Source organism: Dermacentor silvarum, chromosome 5 (assembly GCF_013339745.2).
Source record: "Dermacentor silvarum isolate Dsil-2018 chromosome 5, BIME_Dsil_1.4, whole genome shotgun sequence".
Taxonomy (NCBI): Eukaryota; Metazoa; Arthropoda; class Arachnida; order Ixodida; family Ixodidae; genus Dermacentor; species Dermacentor silvarum.
The window spans coordinates 109,574,795-109,598,398 of record NC_051158.1 but is presented as its reverse complement, the minus strand read 5'-3'; the positions used below and the strand labels follow the sequence as shown (position 1 = coordinate 109,598,398).

Genomic DNA, 23,604 nt, shown 5'->3' with positions numbered 1-23,604 from the left:
ATGGATTTTGCTTCTATAACTTCTCGCGTACGTTTATCCTCGCGATGGCTGACTATGCGACAGTTCGAAAATAATGGTGAACAACCACACCCAGGAAGCAAAAGTCGGCTACAAGCGTACTTGACTCGGCTTGACCCACCTTGACCCAGCTAGTGCTAAGTCAAGCTCTAAATTAGACGTCTTGTGTACAGCTTCTATTAAATGCCTTGAAGACGTCTGCTGTAAGACCCGCCGGAGACTTATTGAATGTGTACACATTATTAAACTCGACCGGTCTCGAAGTTATACAAGCAAAATATGCGGGTTATTTCATTTTGCGATATACTTGATTCGATTCCATCGACATCAGTGGAATATGATCACATATCTTTATGTCATTGTCATATATCAGCGCTCTGCAAAATGCAATATACAATCTCATATACAAGGGTAAAATACGAGACCATTTTGCATCAACAGCTGTGAGGAGACGATGACAAGACGTGTACAAAACTTTCGCTAGCGTGTGCTGATATCCGCCAATTTAAATCTGTCGTGTAAACTCACATTGTTTCGGCTGCGCCACGGTTTTGTACGCTAATTGGCATTACAGTTAAAGTTGCAAAATTTCTCTTTAAAATGTGCAATTATTCTGCAATACGTATATTTACATATTTTTAAAATTTACAGGGTTATCTCGCGTAGCGTGATAACCACTGATATGCAGATGCAACTGTCGATGCGCTACCGTGGCTTGGCCACTTCCATATTTCGGCCGCGCCAAAGTTTTGTACGTTAATTCACATTACAGTTTAAGTCGCAATATTTCGCTTTAAAATGCGCAATTATTGTGCAATACGTATATTTTAATATTTAAAAATAAAATTTACTGGCTAATTTTGCATGGTGTGATAACCATGTGCACTGATAGCAGGTGCAACGGTCGGTGCGCTACTGTGGCTTGGCCACTTCCAACGCTAGCTTTCGCGCGCTTTCTGTACCATACTTTGTCTAACGGGTCGCCATTGCGCGCGTGTCCGTGTATGCACCTCCGTGATTGGAACTTTGTTGCATGCTGTGCGTCCATCTATCAGCGTTGGAGCACGGCTTCAGTTGGGTAAGTGTTCAAAATATACCTCTTTTGAAAGTTTTTGCGAGATTTCAAAACCATAACAATCTTGATTAAGAGGAAGCTTGAGCTCGGGTCCAACTCCGATGCGGCCTATTCAAATACATGTAAAACGCAAGAACGCTTTTCTGAGGTAACCTATGGACCGTTTTTAATAACATTTGTTGCATTTGAGAGAGAAAGTTAAATTATAGTCACTGTTTGACGCGGAATTTCGATTTAGGACCGGAATTTTTTAAAAAGAATTTGCAGAAATTCGAAAGTTAAAAAAATAGAAGTACGAAGTTTACAAATTAATAGCTCTGCATTAAGAACAGCTATCGTCGTTCTGTAAACGGCATCCATTAGATCATTCAAAGCGGACAAATTTGATATGCCAATTGCTATATATCTTACGTGAATTCAACACGTTGTGTAAAGGGTTCTGCAAAAGCTGCATTTCCATATTCATTTTTTAGGTTCATGTAATATACCAATTTTGGCCTGCTTTAAATGGACTATTGATGCAATGCACAGAATTGCGATATCATCTTGCATTGCTGAGTTACAGAGTTGTAAACTTGATATAGTTTCGTTTTATGAAAATTTGCGATTTTGCCAAATTTTTATTTAAAAAATTACCACCTAAATAAAAACTTCGGAACCAATAGTCGCCAGATTTTAAGTTTTTCTTTTAAATGCAACAAAGCTCGTCAAATTTTGTGCAGTGGTAGTCAAGGAAAACGAATTCTCCTTTTACATGTATTTAGATGGGAGCCCACGAGCTAAAGCTTCCTCTTAGTTAAGCACCCGATTACGCCCAGTTCGCACGGCCTCCCGCATATGTGCGGACGTGTAAAAAACGCGAACATATGTGTACAAATTTTGGTTTGCACTGGGTTCGCGACCCAACGTAAACCGGAATTTGCGCACCTGTGTGCGTTACGTGCGGTCTTTCGCACGTCCGCGCGTGTGCGAAAGGCAAGTTTCGTGATGGTGGATTGATTATTTGTGCATGTCGGTAGTTTCAGGTTTTCTCGCGGTGCGTCCAATTTTGCGCAAACACAATTAACGTAATAATTCAGCTCTTGGCGTTCAGATAACGTTTTTAACTTATGCAGGATCATTTAATGCCATCGGCTGTTCATTCTGAAATGAATACATCTGAAACCGCTTTTCGCTGAGTTCAGTAGCGCACCCAGGATCTCTGCCAGGGAGGAGGGGGGGTGGGGGCAAGCAAGCCCTTTGCATAATATGCAATTTCCATGCTTTAGCCAGAGGAATCCAACAGCAAATAAAATGCCTAATAATGATAATATAATGACACCAAGGATGAGGACGATGTTTATTTCTTCCGCGCTTTACTCACAGTAATTTAAGAGTGAATGAGCAAATACAAGACAGTGATAGAATGTTTGTGTTAATCGGGAAAATTCGGCCGCAATCCACCTGAACTGTAATGAAAATGTGAACCAAGCACTGAAGGTACACGTTGTACTGGTGGGGTTGGACGCGTAGGGGGTGGGGGGGCACAACAACCGAACCACCCCCCCCCCCACCCCGTCGGTGCGCCACTGCCTGAGTTACTGCGTTGTTTCGCATGGTCGAAGACTGCTAGACAATTAGGCTGGTGCTGTGATTATATAAAGACGAACTATATCATTCACTGTCATTATTTTGCCATGTATATAATGTATCAGCCCGGTCATGTTAGCCGACGGTCTAGGAACTGTATATATCTACGTATATGTATATCCACGTCTATCTGACCCATTGCACGTACACTTATATGCCACTTTGTAAAGCAAAAATAAAAAGCAAACCGGCATGAAAATAAAACGAAATTATTGTGAATCATTACCGTTGCAGGAAATACTTTTTGATATAATTTTTTTTCTTGAAGGACACATGGCTTTGGAACTAGCCTGGAGCGTCACAGCAACTTGGCCTAGTGATCGTACGTGTTCGACATTTTTCGAGTGGTCGGCGAAAAAAAGATTTTCATGAACTTTTACGCTGGCAGAAACGGCGGCGTGTGAGAGAACTAGCTGATAAGGAGCAGCTTGAGGTTGTGAGCCTCCAGTTTGCTGGAGAGACAGATCAGCAAACGTGCAGTCGGGAGACATCGGGCTTCGTGTCTGTTAATCCACAGCCAGGATGCTCGAAGTGGCCTACTTCAGAAGAAAGTCGTATTAGCTCACTGAATGTATTGCATCCAGCTCATCTCTTGCCAGTCTGCACGATAAATTGCAACAGTGGTACTGACTGTTCATCGCCCAGCATGGTGCATGTCTCTTCATCATCCGAAACATTTCGTGATGAAGCTGGTTATAGTGATCCAGTTTGTGTAGGTAACCAGCACAATGATGACAGTGGTGAAAATATCAGCACGGTGCATGTCCCTTCACCATTTGTAACATGTGATGATGAATCTGGTTGTAGTGATTTAATTCGTGTAGATAACCAACAAAATGACAGCGGCGAAAGCATCAAACATTTCGTGGCTCGTTGGGCCGTGTCAAAACAATGTGACACATACAGCTTTGAGCCAACTTTTGAACAAGTTGAAGACGCATAATTGCTGCAGTTTTGTAGATATGCCTTCTGATGCAAGAACACTATTGTCTACACCCAGAACTCTTGACATTGTGACTGTACCTCCTGGAATATATGTGCATATAGGAATAAGCACCTGTCTGAACAATCTGCTTTTGTCTGCCCATGATATTTCAGTTATTGCATCGTGTGTTAAGCTTATGTTTTTTGTTGATGGTCTGCCTTTGACAAAGAGCTCCACAAGCCAGTTATGGCCTATTTTAGGCAAAGCAGAAAACATCCCAAACAGTGGCGTGTTTGTTATAGGCTACTACCACGGCGACACTAAGCCAGATTGTGCAGATGTATTTCTTTCGCCTTTTGTCAATGAAATGTGCGATCTTTTGCAGGATGGGTTGCGTGTAAAGGGCAAGATGTTTAGTTTAGAGGTCAAGGCATTTATTTGCGATGCTCCCGCACGTGCCTTCGTGCTCGGTGTAAAAACCCACTCTGGATACTTCAGCTGCACTAAGTGTACAGAAAAGGGAGAGTTCATTGAACGTAGGGTTGTGTACAATGGTACAGATGCTCCACTTCGCACAGATGATGATTTCTCACATCGCACGCATCCAGACCACCACGTGAATAGCACTGTCCTTGAGCAGCTTCCAATAGGACTCGTTTCTAAATTTCCACTAGATTACATGCACCTGGTATGCATTGGAGTAATGAAAAAGATGCTACTTCTCTGCACGAAGGGTGATGTGCCCTATCGACTACCTTCTTCAGATCTTAACTTAATTTCAAAGTCTTCTTCTTCTTCTTTCTGGGGTTTTACGTGCCAAAACCAGTTCCGATTATGAGGCACGCCGTAGTGGAGGGCTCCGGATTAATTTTGACCACCTGGGGTTCTTTAACGTCTCTTCTTGATCTGAAAAGCCATTGGTGTTCAGAGTGTGTTCGCCCACTACGAGCTTTGAAATACATTGATCGGTGGAAGGCAACTGAATTGCGTGCTTTCCTTCTTTATGCGGGTCCTATTGTTTTGAAGGCTGTCTTGCCTCGCAAGAATTCTGAGCACTTCCTCGTTTTACACACTGCGATCCGTATCCTTTCATCACCTTCTCTTTGCGTGTCCTTGAATGGGTATGCTCAAGAGTTACTTCGCTATTTTGTCAATCATTTCGGCAGGTTCTATGGTCATCAACAAATGAGCTATAATGTTCACGGTTTAATCCATCTCCCAAATGATGTGTTAATGTATGGCTGCTTGGATAACTTCAGTGCTTTTGCTGGAGAAAGCTTCCTGCAGAGATTGAAAAGACTGGTCCGGAGTGGAAAGAGACCACTGCAAGAAGTGTGTAGACGAATTTGTGAGCTGATGGCTCAGGGAGAACTGTGCAGCCTAAAGGGAGTTCAGCACAGAAGAGCTGTTGTGCTAAAGCAGCCTCATGCAGACGGTCCTCTTCTACCGTTTTGCAAGGGTCCTGAGCATAGTGTTGCAGTTTTTTCAAGCTTCACACTCAGTAGCACCATGGCTGACAACTGTTGCATGCTGTCCGACTCTAGTGTAGTGCTTGTTGCAAACTTTGCATTGGACGAAGGTGGAAATGAAGTTTTGATAGGTAGAAAGTTTGAAACATTGGATAACCTTTTTGATAAACCTATGAAGTCATCAGAACTGGGTGTTGTGGTAGCTTATGGGCTTTCAAAGCTCACAGCATGGCCATTAAGTGAAATACAATCCAAATGCGTACTGTTTCCACATGGCTAAGTTCCAAATGCACACATTGTGTTGTGTTTGGTTCATTCAGACACTACCCATTAGTAATAGCATCAAATGCTTTTGAACTGCCCGCCTTACAATGACTTACTTTAGTTGTAAATGATTTGTAAAGCTCCAATAAAGTGAAAATAACTGAAATCCTTGTTGAACTCTTTCTTAGCAGTAAATTTTTCTGCTGCATGTCGAGATCCTTCCTAGGACTCTTGCACTTGGTTTAATGAAGCAAGTCTGTGCCCAGAAGCTTCTGGTAACTGCCCCTGTTTGCTCTATAGTGCTGAACAGTGCTTTCATGTTGAATTATCAAAGAAAAGCTTGCAAACTATTTATCGTTGCATTTTGTGTTTTTTTCATCACTTCTTTCACTTTCATCTGTACTATGTTAATTGGCATCATGCATGGTGCCTTGTAGGGTTTCGATGGCTGTTATGATATAACAGTAGGTACATATTCCAAAATACTGCTTTGATTAGCATATGTATTGCATGGGACAAAATTTCCTTAATTTATGTTTATCGCTGTTGATGTACATGTGCACATTTATTGTCTTATTAGTTAATAAAATGTGCTACGGACAAAGGTTCTGCAATATGGGAGTAAGATTCTTCTTTTTTTTACAATTGTGTTTTGTACAAAACATTGCTCATCTTTTAAATTGGGTCTTATATTTTACACAGTGCATATGCAATTTGCACTATATTACAGTTGCAAACTTGGCGGGCCTCATTTTCTTATGTTTGTTGTACTGCTCCTGGATATTATTTACAGAAACATAGCATCAGGGCATATTACTTCGATTCAGATGTTTGCCGTAGTCCGCTTTGAAGTGGACAACACGGTCGCTGTTGTGCCAACTGGATGGGTGGATGGTGATCATTGTACGTGGCCACGCCATTTACATCCTAAAAACATTGTGCAAGCTGCAATGCGTGCACACCCTCCAAATGGATCTTTCACTCGTTACAACATAGTCCCCCTTAGGCTGCAATGTAAGTACTACCTTCTTTTTATGAATGTATGAATTATTGGCAGTGCGTGTGAATTATTGGCATCACATAGCATAACTAAAAGTAGTTGAGCGAGAAAAGAAGTTCCTTGTGTAAATTCATTTGAGAAGTCTGCAACATAGCGATATCCAAATAAATGTACTCTAATATGACCCACAACACGTGAGGAAATGTGCTCTCCCAGGTTGGATAGTATCGCTAATTGCGCTGTGTTGCGAACTTTGGAGAGTGTGCAGCTGCTCTTGTTTCGAACATCACCCTTCATGCCTGCTTTTGCCCTCTCTTCCAGTTTAGTGCGCAAAATGACAAAGACAGACGGTGGCCACTTTGGACGCAAGCAATGTCTCGCTCGTGCTTCTGGAAAGGATAGCTGCCCTCAACTCGAAAGCTTGTGCTTGGTTTATTCCTTATCTTTTTCTCATGACAAAAAAGAGTTATGTACGAAACAAGAACAGCTGCACACTCACCCATTAAGCTGGGAACACGGTGCTAGTGGCACCACTGTACAACTTAGAAGAGTGCAACTGCCACCCACTTGTGCATTGCAGGTTATACTGAATGCAATAGTACGCTTGCCATCTCAAGCGACTAATGTCTTTGCTACAAGAAATGCACTCAAAAGTCTGCTGCTCCTCATTCCGACTTTCTTGTGAACTATTTTGCAGCCTCGTACGAAAAGGCACGTAGTTGGCTGCCACAGGCAGAGGACACTGACAACTTTCGTTCGTCTGGCGATGAAGGTAACACTGCAGCACCATGCGTTTTCATAATCCTCTTAAATTTAAAAATGCTACCTGCTGAGGTGAATGACAAGCAAGCAATTTGTTTACCACAAGCTCCTAATGAAGTTCATAAGATTACACTTGTTAAAAATTACTGCAAGGTAACTTAATGTGTCCTGTGTTGGTGCTTTGACATGGGCAAATGTAGGCAAGTTGTTTGTCTCAGAAGTGCAGGAGTACGCATTTGAAATAGGTTGTTAGTACCAGGCCCGTAGCAGGGGGAGGGGGGGGGCGAGATTGTGACCTTTACCGAAAATAATTGCTGAAAAATAGGTGCTTTCCTCAAATAGTCAAGGCCTTCAGCAAGTGCCTCCCCCCCCCCCCCCCAGGAAAAAAACAATTCCTGGCTACGAGCCTGGTTAGTATTTACAACCATTTCAAGGCTAATAAAAAACCTGCAATGCTTAGTACTTATGCTTGCATGACTTGTCAAATTTATCAAGTCACATTTGTTATGTTTAACGCCAGATTGTTGTTGTGCTGCATATAAAAAAGTTTGTACGGCAAAATTGTCTTCAAGTTATGGAAAATTTTTGAGCTGCCTCATTCTTTTTAGCGGAGTTGATAGTAAATATGTTAGCAGTTCACCTATGTCACACATAAAGGTACCTTTTTTGCAGAAAGAGGCCGTGGGAAGCGAAAGAAATTTCGCAGAATATATTGGAGTGACACAAGTGACGAGAGTGGTCTAGAAGACATACCTTGCAAATCGCAAAGGTAGGCAACGTTCTGACAGCCTGCTTTGTACTACCTTGGCATACAACTTCTAGTATGGCGTACTTGGGCATGCAGACGTGCATTTATGAAAAGGTGATGCATTTTAAGATTAAAAATACCTTCTATGATTGATAATATCAACTTGCTAAGAGTCTGGCAACTTATTTTGCTTAAAGCTGGCTTCCTTTAGGCTTTTGACATTTTGTGCGACTACTTCAAATAATACAGAACCCGCTGTGGTAGCTCTGTGAATAGGGTGCTGTGCTGCTGGTTTCCAGGTTGCGGTTTGATCATTGCCTTGTTGGCCAAACCCGCTGCGGTGGCTTAGCGCCTATGGTGTTGAGCTGCTAAGCACAAGGTCGTGGACATAGTGGCTGCAATTCGATGGGGTGAAATTCACGAACACAGGTGTAGATATATGTAGGTGCATGGTAAAGAACCACAGGTGGTCACAATCAATCCAGAGTCCCGCACTATAGTGTACATCATAAGCATATCATGGTTTTGGCATGTAAAACTGCAGAATTTTTTAATGGGCCACATTTCTTTGTAAACAAAACTTTAAAGCACCAGTGTAGTTAAACTTATTTCATGCTTAATAACTCGAGGGTTAAAATTAATCTCGAGCTGTCTGCTCTAGCATGACATATATAAAAGGTGCAGATTTATCCACTGGGACATAGAGCATAATGCTATTCAACAGGTTAGCACAGGATAGTGGTTAGTAGGCAGCATGTCAGCTGCACCCTTTTTATATTTATTCCTATGTCTGTGAACTCAGGTTTATTAGATGTCTTCCCCCAATGCCTTAAATAATTTAGCAGTAAATATCACTACTAATTAAAGTAGCACATGTGTATGAGCAATGCAAAAACATTGTCTTGGTAATAGGAAAAAAAGGTGCGAGCACATGCACACATGTTCTGTCTGTTGTCAAGATGCACTAACTCGCCCAGCAACAAGTTCTGCTAGGCTTCATTATTTTGGTATTTTGTTCGTTGTACTTTTCCTGACTGCCTTGCACATTGCATTCTGCCTTCCTATTTCAAGTGCAAGGGCAGCCTACCCAAGGAAACCATGCAGTTCTTTTTCATTCCTGGAGAAAATGCAAAGGAAAAACATGACAGTCTGCCCAGTGCAAGCACTTCCCAAATTAATGCTACCCGGAGCAGCGACGCCAGCATTTCAGCAATTGCCAATAGCAGTAACATAATCTGAAGTCATTTCGCACCTGAAACAAGGAATTACAACTCCATTTCCGAGGAGCTGAGATGGGACCTTGCGCTAAATCAAGTGGTACAGGATCGAACAATCACTGCTAGGAGCAGTACCAACTTTGAAAAAAAAAGGTTTGCACAGTTATGCATGTTGAAGATGCATCGTGCAGCATGTCAGCATCTGTCCTAGCTGTCAAAATGTTCATGACTCCTATCTTGTTTTATTTCAGTGCTTTCACACATTTACGTAATAATGAGAGACGTGAAGACTGTAAAACATCAAAGTGAAAGGTCGCTAGCAGCTCTTCGTATTCCGAATGAAAATGGTGAAATGGGAGTGGCCAATTCCAACCTGCCCTTTGGGGACATGGAAAGTCTGGCTACCTTGGAGTCCAGGCTGAGCTCTGATCCTGCCCTTCGAACTCATCTTGTAAGCTTTACAAAATTACAGTACGTGGGAATTTCTATAAATAACTTGTGTTGGGTAAAGCTAATGCTTTTCAATGCATGGTGAAGTGTCCGCATTATTATATCTACTATTTCTGGCTTTAAGTTTTTTGTTGTATACGTAATAGTCTCTAGTTATTTTTATAATATGGCTGTTTACATTTTTGCCGATTTAATGTGTGCAAATTGCTGTAATAACAATTTATCTTGAAAGCATGCTTGTTTAGTGTGATTTGCTGTTCAGTCTTACGGTTTATGGGGCTTTCATTCCTGCCTTAGTACATTTATTGAATGGCCATGTTCCATGTATGGGTGCTTTTTTTAATCCAGATACGACGACTCTCACTCATTGAGGGCCGGGATTTAAGAAACCTCACTGCAGGCATTCTGCGCGCTGTCTTCACAGACGACTTGGGAGCGAAGTTCAGCATACTAGGCCAGCGGCAAAAAAAAAAAAGAGCCTAAGAGACTTGCATGTGTACAGTGTCATTGAAGGTAAGGTTACAGAGCTGCTGTTTGTCTGCGTCAGTGTAGTGACTTACTCTCAAAATGTGCGGTGTTTGGAATTTTTGAAAATTGTGGACAAATTTTATTCATAGAAAAAAAGTGTCCATGCGACTATAACTATAGCCGGGTGAATGACAATTCTCTCTTTCATGAACCTTCCTCCACCTTGCAGTCTTCTGCAGAACAGATTTGTCACAAAATTTTATTTAGTGTATATCTAGTAAACCGCCTTTAGCTTACTAGGCGAGCTTTGTCTGCCCCGAAGAAAATTCCGCAGCAATGTGCAGTGGTACCAACGAAAGAAGTGGAGTGGGTGCATGGCCTTGGTGGTCGATTGGATTGGAGTAGTTATCCCTTCAGCTGCTACGTGCATGTATTTTCATCTTGTCAATAAACCGATACCTTAGTAACGATATGTAATTGCAGAAGTGTCAGTAGCAGGTAATGGTTTGAATGTCAGTTGGAAAGCTGATATTGTGTGCTACTTGCATTGTCTAAGTGGTTTGGTATTTCAGAGACGATTCGAAGTGATCCTATGTGTGCAAATGCAACAACCCATGTCATTCGTCAAGCAGCAGCTGCCTGGCTGAAAAATTGCAGTCTGCGAGCGGCTAAGGGGTCAGCATGTTACATTAAGCTCGTTGTTCAGTTATTTTTATACAGAAATATTGTTATGTTATTACCTAGGTAACGTAGCCATTTACATCACGTTAACTTGGCTGTTGGTTCTATATAGGAGTCATTGCAGTGCACAATATAAGATTAATGCTTTGTCTTTCTAAAATGTGTTTATGCCAACTGTCAGCAGCGATGTAATTTCGAAGGACCATATATGCATGCTGTTTCCACACCATGCATTACTGTGGTAATAGGGAAGTAAACTTTCTGATAGGTTATAATTTAGACCACTAAATTTTGGGAACCTGAAGTAGAGTCTAGAATGCAATTATTGCAGTTACAATTGACGTTCAGGACTGCTTGTTTATGGGATGCAACGTAGTGGTAAGCTATAATAATTATTCTTCATTTCCAGGCACCAAAAGGACGTAGCGCATTCTTTGGTGGAACATGCATAGAAGTTTCAAATTATAGAGTGAGTTATACAAATATTCTACCACCATTCTTATGCCAAGAATTTATTGATGGTCTTGCTTCACTTCTCATATATATTTTTTCACCCCTAAGTGATGGTGCTTGTTTTTGTTGTATATTTGTTCTTATGCCATTGTGCATGCATTCTTGTGACAGCCACTTGAAACCTGGCAGAAAACAAGCTGCTGTGCATCCTTAGTGCTAACTGAGGTCATAAAAAAATTCAGTTTCACAACTGCTATGATTAACACGCACATCACCCTTGTGGTGGTTAAAGTGGTGTGTGCATTAGAGAACCTGTACTGTTCTATACCCTTGAAAGCTGTCAATGGGGCAAGGCCTTTTTTCTGTTTATCTAGCGTCATTGCAAATTTTTCTGCAATATGTGAAATGCCAGTTGCATTTGTACTTAAAGTATTTAATCTCTCTTTACTGGTTTTGAGTGCTCTAGATGAACCTGCCATTTTTCTTTTTTACTGATACAGGTCAGCAGGCTTCAGAAGACAGTGGGACTGCCACCATACATTCTGGTAACTTTACATAGTTGGAAAAAATAAATTTTTTTATGTTGCTGATTTTTCTGTGTCTTGGACATTTTTTTTATAAAAGGCTGCCTATGAACGAGCAACATTGCAATATTTTGAAAAGGCAGCTGCATATTTCCTACAAATTCTGAGACACGTCACCGGTTCCATGAAAAGCATACATATACCAGCAATCTGAATTTGTAGACAACAAGCAAATTATTAGCAAATTTTTGCAGATATTTCCTTGGGAAAGCAAAATAAGCCTTCATACATAAGTCCTACACGTAGTCAACGAACAGCTTGCCAAGACTTCCCCAAGACGAATACGGAGGGAGCATTAGCTTGGCTTCAGGAGTGCTTGTGGAGTTCTAAGGCTATTGCTCAGCTTGTACAAGCCGGATTGTAGACTACCTCTTGGCTTGAATAAGCCCAAGTGTAGACGTATTCTAGATGGGTTTGTGCTACCTGATACAGTCGTTGCAATGTGTGGACAGGTGCCCATCTCTGTGGCGTGCAATCATTATTTTCGAACTGTCGCATAATCAGTCGTCACAAGCGTAAATGTACGCGACAAATTATAGAAGCAAAAGCCATAGTCAACGAAAGGGCAAAATGTGTCAGCAAATCATCGACTTTCCTATCACAAAAGGAAATTTTCTTCTTAAATTATTCAGTGCGATATAGCCTCACGTGGCTGTTAAGTAATGCATATATGAAGATGCGGATGTTGTGAAAAATCAGTTGCTAGAGCGCTCCCGTTTGTGTATCCGTGTACCTTCTTGTCGTCCGCGTCTAGAAAGCGCAACCCTAACCCGAATGCAAGAAAAAACCAAAGAAAAACCACTCTTATGTTACAGGAAGTACATTAAAGTTATATTACCATTCCATACAAGTACCAGCTTTGCCCAATCGAGCTTTGGCTAATCCATACGAGCCCTATAGCGACTGCAGGTGATCGAATGCGTGGCGCACGCAATGTTGTAAATGGCATAACGCTATACTATGCTACAACGCTCAAAACACCCTATATCTTTATTTTAGCGGTGCCGTTAAACATTTTGTGCTGCCGGTTAGTTACCAGAGTCCAACCGTTATTGACAATTTTCGCAGCGTATGCGCAAAAGGCGGTAACGGTAACGGCTGGCTGCGGGAACGCTATGATAAACCGTCCTGTTAACTGAGAACAGGCGGGCTGGATCATGAGGACACATCCGGCCGTCCATGCGTAGTCAAAACTAAAAGGTGGGAATTAAAATATTCCTCCCCCTCCGTTTAAAAAAATAAAGAAAACACGAAAACACGGCACACCGGCAAGTTCGCCGTCTATCCACGTTGACCCAAAACCTTGATGCACAGGACCTTCGAAGTTACCTATTAGGAATTTCAAAATAAAAAGGGTACGTTATAGTTACATAAATGCTGCCTTCACAAGTGGCTTGTGCGCTAAGGCGGATAGGTAGGGTCAATAAATAAACACATAGCAAAAAAAATGTTTCATCCACTTTTTTTTTTTCCTTTCGAGATCACATACACTTGCATTAAGTGCGTCAAGACAATCTTATTCGGGGACAACTTGTTTACCTACGTTTGCCATTTAGATTGGTACGTGTTTCTGTCGTGTTTTATTGCATTCTGTTTGCCCATGTAGCCGAAGACCGCCGAGTCCTGACAAGCGCGAATTGATGACGTTTTCAAGCAAGAAAAGAGCACCAACGTGACGTTCAGTGATGACGTATACCGTCACGTGTCTTCTGGAAAAGTACGCGGCGAGGAGGCGAGAACACCTGTGTCATAAGAAGGTAGCGAGGGCGAGAGAGATACCGCTCGCTGGCCTTCGAGCTCAGATTGGTTTAGGATTTCTTTTCAATTAAAGAATCGAAAGGAAGAGAACAAAGATTGAACAGGATGAATAAAATTGACATAACCTAAACGAAAAAAAAAATACGAATCAAGGGAAGTAACGAAATGGGTGAGAGAGAGAGAGGAGAGGGAAAGAGACAAAACGAAAACAGAAAAACAGTATTTAACGAGCTAGACGATAGAGAACGAGGACATGGGGATATCGATCTCGCCGCTTAGATTCCAGGCGCGCTCGGGTATTCGATGTTTCGGATGTTTGTACACGGTAGACACGCGTCTAACACGAAAGCAGAAACAAAATGAAAAAAAAAAAAAACGCAGCGTCCCCCTGGGCACGCTCCGAATAAAGACGTTTGGTGCGCACCGAAGCAATGGCCCGGTCTATATCGCGCGTTGCTAAGGGTACACAGCACCTATCTTTCGAAATCTTAGACGCACGCCAGGCCCGGAGCGGAGCAGCTCAACATTCGCGGCCGTTGTCCCCTCGCAGGAATATACATAAACTTAAGCCCGACGGTATCACGTGTTCTGAGAAGACTGGCCGCTCTTTGCGCGCTGTGGAATTGCGCTCGTTAAGTTACTCGGGAGTATGGAGGCCGTCGTAGGGAACGTAAAATGAACAAATAAAAAAGGAAATAATATAGCCGACGTAAAGTACGGGAGATGTCTCCTCTAGTTACAAGCGTACCCACCAGAAGGCAGGTCAAGCTTCGTTCTTCATTATACATAAACTGCGTGAAACGAGGCATTCTAGGCACGGCCGGCAAGGACGCTCGTTATTAAATGCCTTCTCGGTTCGCAATTAAACTGTCACTTCGCGGAAGCAGGCCATCGGTAATAATAATAAAAAAGAAAGAAAAAAAAAGAGGTAGAAGCTTAACAAAATGCGAGTGCTTCAAAGACTGTTCGCCTTAATTTACCTTCACATGCATGATCCGCTTTCCGTTCGCGTCATTATAAGATAGGAAACGCGAGATTGCCCCGATTTTATTTTTGTAGTATTTTTTTTTTGCTCAGTCTTTTTTTATGTGTATTATTTCTGGCTCACTTTATTGTCGCCTTATACGAAAACAAAGCCGTGCTAAAGCTTTCGGAATGTTTCGAGTTTATTTGCTCTGCACTGCTACCACTTATATAGTTTGAAATGACGCTCGATAGTGATTAGCGCGAACAACTTGGAATTACATCGACAAAACAGAAACAGTAGACGACATACTTTTCTTTCTTTTTTTTTCGTGCATCTGTTTAATTCTGTCGTCAGCAACCAAGGTCTCAATTAGGTCGTAATATATTGCGGCCAGTGATGAAAACGAGTGTAGCTAATCACTGTGTTCTATTACTACCAGATGGGTCCGAACCTCCGAGGACCATGAATGAACCTGAACGGAAGCGAAGGGCATTGCAAAGAGCAGTGAAACATACATTGGCAGGCGTCACGTTAAGAGACGAAAATACTGAGGTACTTATTACATGCAGCTATATATATATATATATATATATATATATATATATATATATATATATATATATTGTAGTGTGGAAGAGAGACACGCTAATGTATTCAGCGCTACTGGCTCTAAACGCTAGTGGGTCGAGCGCTCTCGCTCAGCAACGGCTCTCGTGCTGGGAAGCTGTGACTGCCCTGCCCGTCGACGTTGCACTGCACCGAGCTCTTCCAAATAAACACCTTTAGAATATATATATATATATATATATATATATATATATATCAGGGTTAGTTCTAGTTGTAAAACATAAATACCCCAGAAACTGGATGGGAAAACGGCTCCGCGGTAGCTCAATGGTGAGAGCATCGCACGCGTAATGCGAAGAAGTGGGTTTCGTTCCCCACCTGCGGACGGTTGTTTTTTCATCCGTTTTCATTTCCATTCATTTATCATTTGTTTGTTGGCTTCTTATGATATTATTAATAAAAATCGGGCCCCTCGGTTCCCTTTTTTCTCGTTCTATATATATATGTATAGGAACGGCTAGCACTTGGCTAGTCAAGACTGCACAGAACGCACAGGTTTCAGCCGGCTTTCAGTCCGACAGGAGAGCCTCTGACGCAGCCCCACTACAACGTCTTTGTCTTCGCCATTGCTCGCGACCATATAGGTATATAGCAGATTAATGAGCGGGTGCCCTTAGTCCAGGGGCCGCCTCTGTCGGCGTGCTAGGTGTACCCGGCCAGGTATCCTTGTTCCTGCAGTGTCGTGGTCGTGGTGCGCCACCCAGGGTTGGGGGTAGGGATAGAACAATGGGATAAAGGAATCGCAGGAGACGGAGGGCGGCATATATCCACAGGGCATGATAGGTTTTCGGGCAGTCGCCGCAGTGTATGCAGGGAGGGGCATCCTCTGCGAGACATCGGAGTACATGAAGGCGGGCTGGAGTGGGAAGGGCGTGCTGCCTGTGCCTTGCGTCTGAAGGTGCCTTGTTGACGTGTGTTGTGCGGGTGTACATATGAATGGGAATAGGCGGCGCGAGCGCCCGTATGGCTCGTGAGAAGGTGAGGTTGCGGGGCTCGTCTGGATAGATCTGTAGGAATGATACGAGCCTGCGGAGAAGAGTTTCTCGGGCAAGCAGGTCAGGCCCTTCATTAGCCGGCATGCCCTGGTGACATTTTATAGGTAGAGGAGATTTCGTAGCATTAGTAGAGGTAGATTTCATAGGTAGAGGAAACGCGCCCGTATAGCTGCTAATCAATAGTAGTTGAGGCTGCGATGAGGATATGCAGACTTGGGCAGGGCCTCAAACGCTGACGACGGGTAACCGATGGTCTTCCAAAGTAACACAATATAGAGGGCCGATATTTCTAAACTATTTTTCATAACGAACCAAGTGGTTCGTCATGAGTAAAGGAAAGGTTGGCGCTATCTTCTGCAGCCCTTGAGGGAGCACGGCTCAGCGCCAAATATAGAGGTATAGACGCATGCAGTCGAAGTGGGTGGTGCAAGTGGTGGTATTAGGAAATTCGCACGCATACTACGACGCTGTGGACCTGCTCACGACAGAGTAGCAGGAGATCGCTGGAGGAGGCCTTCATTCCGCAGTCGTATATAAATAAAACATTTTGTGCTGCTGCTGTTGTCGCTACATATCGCAAACACCCACGCAGTTGTGGCGTTCTGCTGCTGAGCTCGACGTCACGGTGACACGCCTCCCCCCCCCCCCCCCCCCGCTCAGTCAGTAGTCAAAATAACAATATTATCGCCCTCCGCGAGACAACAGGCCACACGGATCAGCAACCGTGAGGCCTTGGATCAGCTATCCAAGCAAACACGTCCCCTATCCGGTTAACGCGTGTTTAGTACTTCCGTACAAACCTTCGCACTCTCTCTCTCTCTCTCCCCTTTCTTTGCTTAGTATCCCGCCATCTTTAACATATTTGTCTCACAGGGTGTACGTGATCGCCAACACGCATCGCCTATCTGCATTTCAACGCGGGCGTCGCCATGCCTCGACCTTCTTCCTCGATTTTCGTGCGTGCGGAGCCACGCCTGTATAATAATAATAACACCGCCCTGTCATTTACTCCTCTCACATCCTCAAACATCTGCGCTTCCTCCTATCAAAATTAAATTCTGGGGTTTTCCGCGCCAAAACCACGCTATGATTATGAGGCACGCCTTAGCGGCCAGGGGCTGACTCCGGATGAATCTGGACCACATGGGGCTCTTGAACGTGCACCAAAATCTAAGTCCACGGGTGTTTTCTTACATTTCGCCCCCATCGAAATGCGGCCACCGCGGCCGGGCTTTGATCCTGCGCCTCCGGACTTGATCAGCTCAATGCCATAGCCACTAGACCGCCACGGCGGGTCCTTCCTCCCATAGCATATACAAGCGGGCATACGCAGCTTGAGGAAGAGATATAGCCGATTATTGCAACGCGACATTCGGGTTTTTTTTTCCGTGAGGGGCCAATATATATATATATATATATATATATATATATATATATATATATATATATATATATATACTGCACAAAAACGACTCTGCATGCCGCGTTGCCTATTCAGTGTGTCATATCTTATACAACAGCATCCGCACAAGGTTCGCTAATCAACCCGGAACACGTGTAGAAAAAAAAAAACAAGAAAAAAACGCCGTTTGTGCTGCGTTTGTGTTGTTCATCTCCCTCTCCTTCTTTCCGTGTCTGCACGCCTGGCTGGGTTTCTTTTTTTTTTTTCTTTTTTTTTTAGTATGAATCTGAAGACGAAGTTCTAATCGGAACACAAAGTCGGCGGGATGCTATAACATAACACGTCTATTATTTTTTTTACGTGCGAGCTGACACATTTAGACAGCGCTTTATTTTCAGAGCACAGTAAGAGTTGGAACTTAAAAATTAGTAGCTAGTAGCTTTTCGCTCGTTATTACATCGCAGTTTATAGAAACTATATACAAGCCATCTAATACTATTATAGTATTTATGCAACTGTGGTTCCTTCGCCCTTTCTTTTTTTGCAGGTATATATATATATATATATATATATATATATATATATATATATATATATATATATATATATACAAATTACACAAATTATTTGCACAAATTGCACAAATTACCTGCAGTTAAAATGACCTAACCAAATATAACTTGAGAGAATTACGCAATGCAGTCAATTATTTGATGATAGTTGGAAGCGAACTCCAAATGAAACTCGTTTCCAACAGCATCAAGCGTGGCTCCTTCGCGAGATATAAAAATGACCACAATTAAGCTTTGAAATTGTGCTTTAGCGCCAAGTATGCCCAGTTGCTTCTCGATTTCTCCTTGTCTGAAGGTCACTGACACGACATTTCAGACGTGCATGTGTGAGAGAGAGTGAGATAAAAAGAGAGGGTTCGTGCATGTGGGCGAGTGCCTGGGTGCATGTTCGGGTTTCTTTTTGCTTCTTTTTCTTCTTCCCTTTTCTCTTTGTTTTTTTTTTCATTTTTTGCGTTAAATGAAGGTCCGAGCCTTCTAAACTCGAGAAAGAAATTCGACAAGCGGTCAGAGTACCGTGAATAATTTACTAATATACTGCTTTGAGCGCACCAGTTTCGGTTTCTGTACCCAGGAGCTGGATGCGTCATGACGTCACAAAAATACACTGGCTCGCTCCATACCGGCGCCGGTCGCTGCGGCTACCACACACGAGCACACCCAGAAGAAACGCGTGCGGTGCCCCTATTTATCATTTTTCTTATGAGCCACATCATCATACCTACTGTTAGTAATGCATGACGTCAGCAAATTTTGCTCCATGCCATGACGTCATGTGTGGGATCCGAGGCCGCGTGCCAAACTGCATTCTTTGCTTCCTCTGACGAAGTAATCGCATCGTATGGCGTATTGGCATGCACGCGAGCGTGATCCATAAGCAAAAAAACAAACATATTTTGTGATTGAGTCTGAGTGCGTTCCGTTCATTTCGCCGACCTATGCTTGGTGCACCGATAGATATTGAAATTATGGCTCGATATATTTCGAAATTATGAGAGCGAACACGATGCCGCTGAAACTGATCGTCTTCAATCCCGGCATCAACAAAATGAAAGAACAAACAACACCCAGCTGGAGTACTACATGAGAAACGGGTATATTTCATGCAGAAAGAAATGAACGCACTAACACAACGAGGCAGCTATAGGACAACACCAAAGCATGTTGGTCGACTATCCTGCTCTGGAGGTAACGTCGCGGATGGTTCGTCGCAACATTCTTATATTAAGTTGTGGGCTCTAGCAGGTGCCCTTCTGCGAGAACACAAAGCCGTTGTTTCGAATTCGCCGTGGAAATTCAACGTCGCGAAATGTCCTTGTCATAGCGACTCGATCGGCGAGCACGTGTGCGACAAGCAAATTGTCCGACATATGGAAGCACCCGAAATAAATGCTTTGCACATAGCGCCCCCCCCCCCCCCAAAAAAAAAGAATAGAGAACAAAAAAAATATATCCTTGCTTCTTCTTCTTTTTTTTTTTTTTTTTTTGTCTTAACTCTAGCATGCCGATAAACTCGCTTGCTACGCTGAAATTTCACAAGATAAGAACGGGAACAAAACAAAAGCTGCCGATAAACACAGATGCTGGCGTTGCAGAAATTTTGCGGGGGAAAAAAACGCGATATGGAAAAGCTGCCTCAATAATATCTTTCGCAGTGCAGAGGTTTCTGTGCGAGATTCGTTGGCGATGTCACGTACGCAAGGTCGCCGAGAAAGGTACGCCGGTCGTCGAGACGGCACGTTTGCTCACACGCGTGCAATGACCCACTACGGTCGACCTAGATGCAGGCTTCATCATTCCAGCTGACACCAACGAGAAAAAAAAAGAAAAAGAGAAGAAAAAACGATTACACCGAGTTCGCCGTAAGGGCGCGCGCATAATCCGAAGGGATTACGTGGTTTGCCACAAACAGCTGCACTTGCTGTGGTCTGTTCTCGCAAACCTGTGTGTTACGGCTGTGAGTGCGTCTTCTCTCGTATGAGTACAGTAAATTGTATACTTAGGATAAACTACAACGCTGCATGTACACTAAGCAGTTTTACAGTCAGAACTCGGCGGTCCTAATTTATTTCCAACAGTATTTTGTGAGAGTAACGTCACCTAATTAGCGAGCGATGCAACTTGTCATTGCGCATCAGCAATTTTAACGGTAATTAGATACAGATGCTGTCAGCACGATTCGAACGTTAATTCAACACCTTTCAAGCATTTTTCCTTTAATCTCAATCGCACACGCACTAAGGTTCGGCTATGACATGATTATGCATCATGTTTAGTAGCAGTCTTCATTCGACGTAAGAAAATAGCAACCCGCACAATGTCTACCCAAGCGCGGGTCAGGATCGACCTAGCTAGCTTTGTTTACGATTTCAATTACCGAGGCGCCCCATTTCATCACGACATCGTTTTTGCGCCACATACGAAGCGGCGTTATTTACGAAACACCGAGACTGCTTGCGAGCAGCGCAAACTGTTGACGAACTTGAGTGAACGCACCAGCTGTGTCGAAATACCGACTCTCGTGTGGAAACGGCATAAAGCTAGAGGCCGCGAGAGACAGCCACTTGCGCAAGCCGGGCCTGCTGGTTTTTCGTCTTCTGGTCGTCTGCTTCAGCCCGTCCGCTGGTGTGACCCGAAATATACCCAACAGATGGATACGAACGTATTATAGACCGTCTGCTAGCTCTGCTTCGAGCAAAACAGCGGCGACAACTTCGAATCGAAATCACCGCGTCTGCGTAGAAACTAGCAGCCCCTAACGATTGTCTCGCCTCGTCTGCTAGTGCCCGTGAAGTTGTCGCAGGAACATTTGGAAACAGCCCCGTCCGCTAGTGCCCTGAACGAAACCGCGTTGATACGAAGCTACGAGTAGGAAGCAATGTCCGCATCGCGATCCAATAGCATCCGCTTCGGAACGTGCTCTGGCGTTGGTCAATGACAGTTCGGAAACGGCCACTGGCCACAAGCATCGAACACGCACCGCCCTCGACAGTCGGCAGCATTCGACGCGCCCAAAACGCCCGCAAGTTCTGGTTTCGAGGGAAACAAACCCACCGCCGCTTCCATAAAGTCGGAGCAGCTTCACCCCCTCCCGCCAATCGAGGAGGCATCGGGCGTCGTCTGCTAGAGCAGAGACGCATCGTAGACGTTGCCCATGGTTACGGTTACGTTAGAGCGTTTAAGTGGTGGCGAATGAACGCCGACTCACCCAAAATCACGCCGTCCAAGTCGAATAGCACGTGTGTTACCGGCTTGAAGGTCGCTGCCATGGCCCCCACCCCGAGCGCACCCTGCCGACTTCGCGTCTTCCTCGTCAACAGACGAGTGTGGCAGACGACGCTCCGCCGCGAAGGTGGGTTTCACTTTCGATAAGTGACGTGTGAGCGGCGCGTAATTGTTTCGTCATAATGATTTATTTGCGTATGCGAACTGTGAGCTATTTCGTAGGACAGTATGTTCGCGTAAAATTAAAAGCCGGTTTTTCACATTAATGTGTGGATGGTTATGAAGTAGATTGTAATCGGTATGCGTAAAAGAATGCACTACGTAATGAAGTAAGTATTGCTTTCAATACAATAAAAAGATTTTCAAAATAGTGAGTTTATCAAGTTGTTACAAAAAATAAGAGTTGAGAAATTGTGACTGCGCGCGAGAGCAAAAAAGCAAGTGGTTGGGGCGGAAGAAGGTTTTGTTGGCCACAACAACATTTAGGGGTTCTAGAAATGCCTCATAGACGGCGCCACCTACTCGCCGTTTTTCTGAAACGATGGCATACGCGGTGCAAGTATGGTTACGCGATGAGAAAGCAAAGGTGTCCTTCTCGTATCTTATTCAATATGCCCCTATGCCTCTCTGGTAACTTTGATATTTCCAGTTCTTTCGCGTTAGCTCTACACTCTTCACGGGGTGTTTACAATTCCAACGGGATGCGTCAATGCGAAGAGTGCGAGCTATTACAAACTTTGTGACTTGTGTTGCGTGGTCTGTGCAGGTGCTGTGAAGATTCTGGAGAATCGCGTCAGTGATGCTGAACATTTTGAAAAGAGTATATTCTTAAGGGAAAAAAACAAAAAAAAAAAACACATCAGTGTCAAAATATTATTGTCATTAGGGCCTGGCTCGCTTAGCGCGCTGGACGCCAAGTTACGTCTGCATCATCCTCTCTGGCGTATCAAGAACTGCAAAATCCGTTTTTAGTTTTATTTAGCTATTTCTTATTGTTAGCAGATCTAATCAGAACGAAAGTGCAAACGGTATAAATAAATATATTTTAAAAAGAAACATGCAAAGTTTATTGACAAAAGATACGCAGTCGACAGGATTCGAACCTGTGCGGGGAGACCCCAATGGATTTCTAGTCCATCGCCTTAACCACTCGGCCACGACTGCGAGATGCTGTGAGGAGTCTAAAACATCGATGTAATAGGTGACCCAAAATTGTACTTCACTTTTTATGGTTTTTGGTCTAGTTTTTGGGCTATGTGATGGGGAATTTCACTCTAAATTAGGGCTTCCCAACTCATAACCAGCGAAGGCCATGAGCAGCCTCTCTGGGAAGCAGACGAGCCGCACTTTAGTGAGAAACATTGCGGTGTCGTCGAAGAGAAGGTTTTGTTTCTTGTGGAAACTGAAGAGTGGGACGCCCCACGCTCTTGCAAGGTGCCAGCTGCACTGCCACGGCCGCTGGATGCAAGCGCACACGTGAGGCCTGCCGCGCGCTCTGAAAACGGTGTGAGAGGGCTTAGTTTTCCGTGCCACCGCCGCGGCGCCACCTGAGGGGGACAGATGTTGCCAGTGCGTACGAGATGAAATGCGCGGCGCGCTGCTGTCGCTTAGCTCGAGCGCGTGCGTCGTTGCGCCACGCGCAAAATATTCTTTTAAAAGCCACCTAAAGTACACAATCGTTCATTACAAATCTTGCTTAATGACAGCTGCAGCTGTTTGGGAATTTTTTGGCTTGCCCGGTATGCCCGAGATGCGACTTCGCGCACCGATCTCTATTCAAAGAACTAATCACGGGCATGTTTTCCCGGTATCCTATAGAATCACAGCTAGCGGTTCTAGAGGTGTTCCACCTTGCCTAACAGATCAAACTTCTCCATTCGTGTCTTAATATGTTTGACCATTCAGGTTTAATAATTACAATCAGATAAAAAAATCACTTCGGAAATTAGTTGCCTGCATGCTGCTTACTTAACACCAAATATGAGCGAAAACTTATTCTTTCCTGCAGCTGTCTCTAAACACGCTGATAGTGGATATGATGAAATATCCCGTACCACAGCAACAAACTAATGCTCCTCATGTGTGTGCGACCATCTCGCAGAAGTGAATTCGCGTCACCTAATAGAAATTTTTCCGCAAGATAACTTTCATTCCACACAGAATTCCAACAGTGAATACGAAATACGGACAAACGACACAAAGTGCAATTTATTGAATAGCAAGTTTGCTCTCTTCCCTGCCCGTGTTTCTTCCTTGTCTTTCGTGCTGCACACGTCTTTACATCAAGCCCATTGACTCACGTCACAGTCTCAAGACTT

The 23,604-nt window shown here is 43.6% G+C and overlaps 1 protein-coding gene, 1 long non-coding RNA gene and 1 other non-coding gene across 3 annotated transcripts in view; 1 reads left to right on the top strand and 2 right to left on the bottom strand.

Moving 5' to 3' along the window:
• The window catches only part of LOC119453706 (pseudouridine-5'-phosphatase), a 44,936-nt gene extending 23,518 nt beyond the window's left edge, over positions 1-21,418 (bottom strand). The window contains exon 1 of the mRNA XM_037715743.2: positions 21,270-21,418. Coding sequence (XP_037571671.1) covers positions 21,270-21,330 — 61 coding nt within the window. The 5' untranslated portion in view covers positions 21,331-21,418. The remainder of the gene's footprint in view (positions 1-21,269) is intronic.
• On the top strand, positions 9,911-11,627 carry LOC125945944 (uncharacterized). Its single transcript, XR_007467249.1, has 3 exons — positions 9,911-10,070; positions 10,598-10,700; positions 11,116-11,627. It is a non-coding gene; the product is annotated as an uncharacterized LOC125945944 (long non-coding RNA).
• A 950-nt stretch (positions 21,419-22,368) lies between the features above and the next one.
• On the bottom strand, positions 22,369-22,450 carry Trnas-aga (transfer RNA serine (anticodon AGA)). The gene has a single exon. It is a non-coding gene; the product is annotated as a tRNA-Ser (tRNA).
• Positions 22,451-23,604: the final 1,154 nt, after the last annotated feature.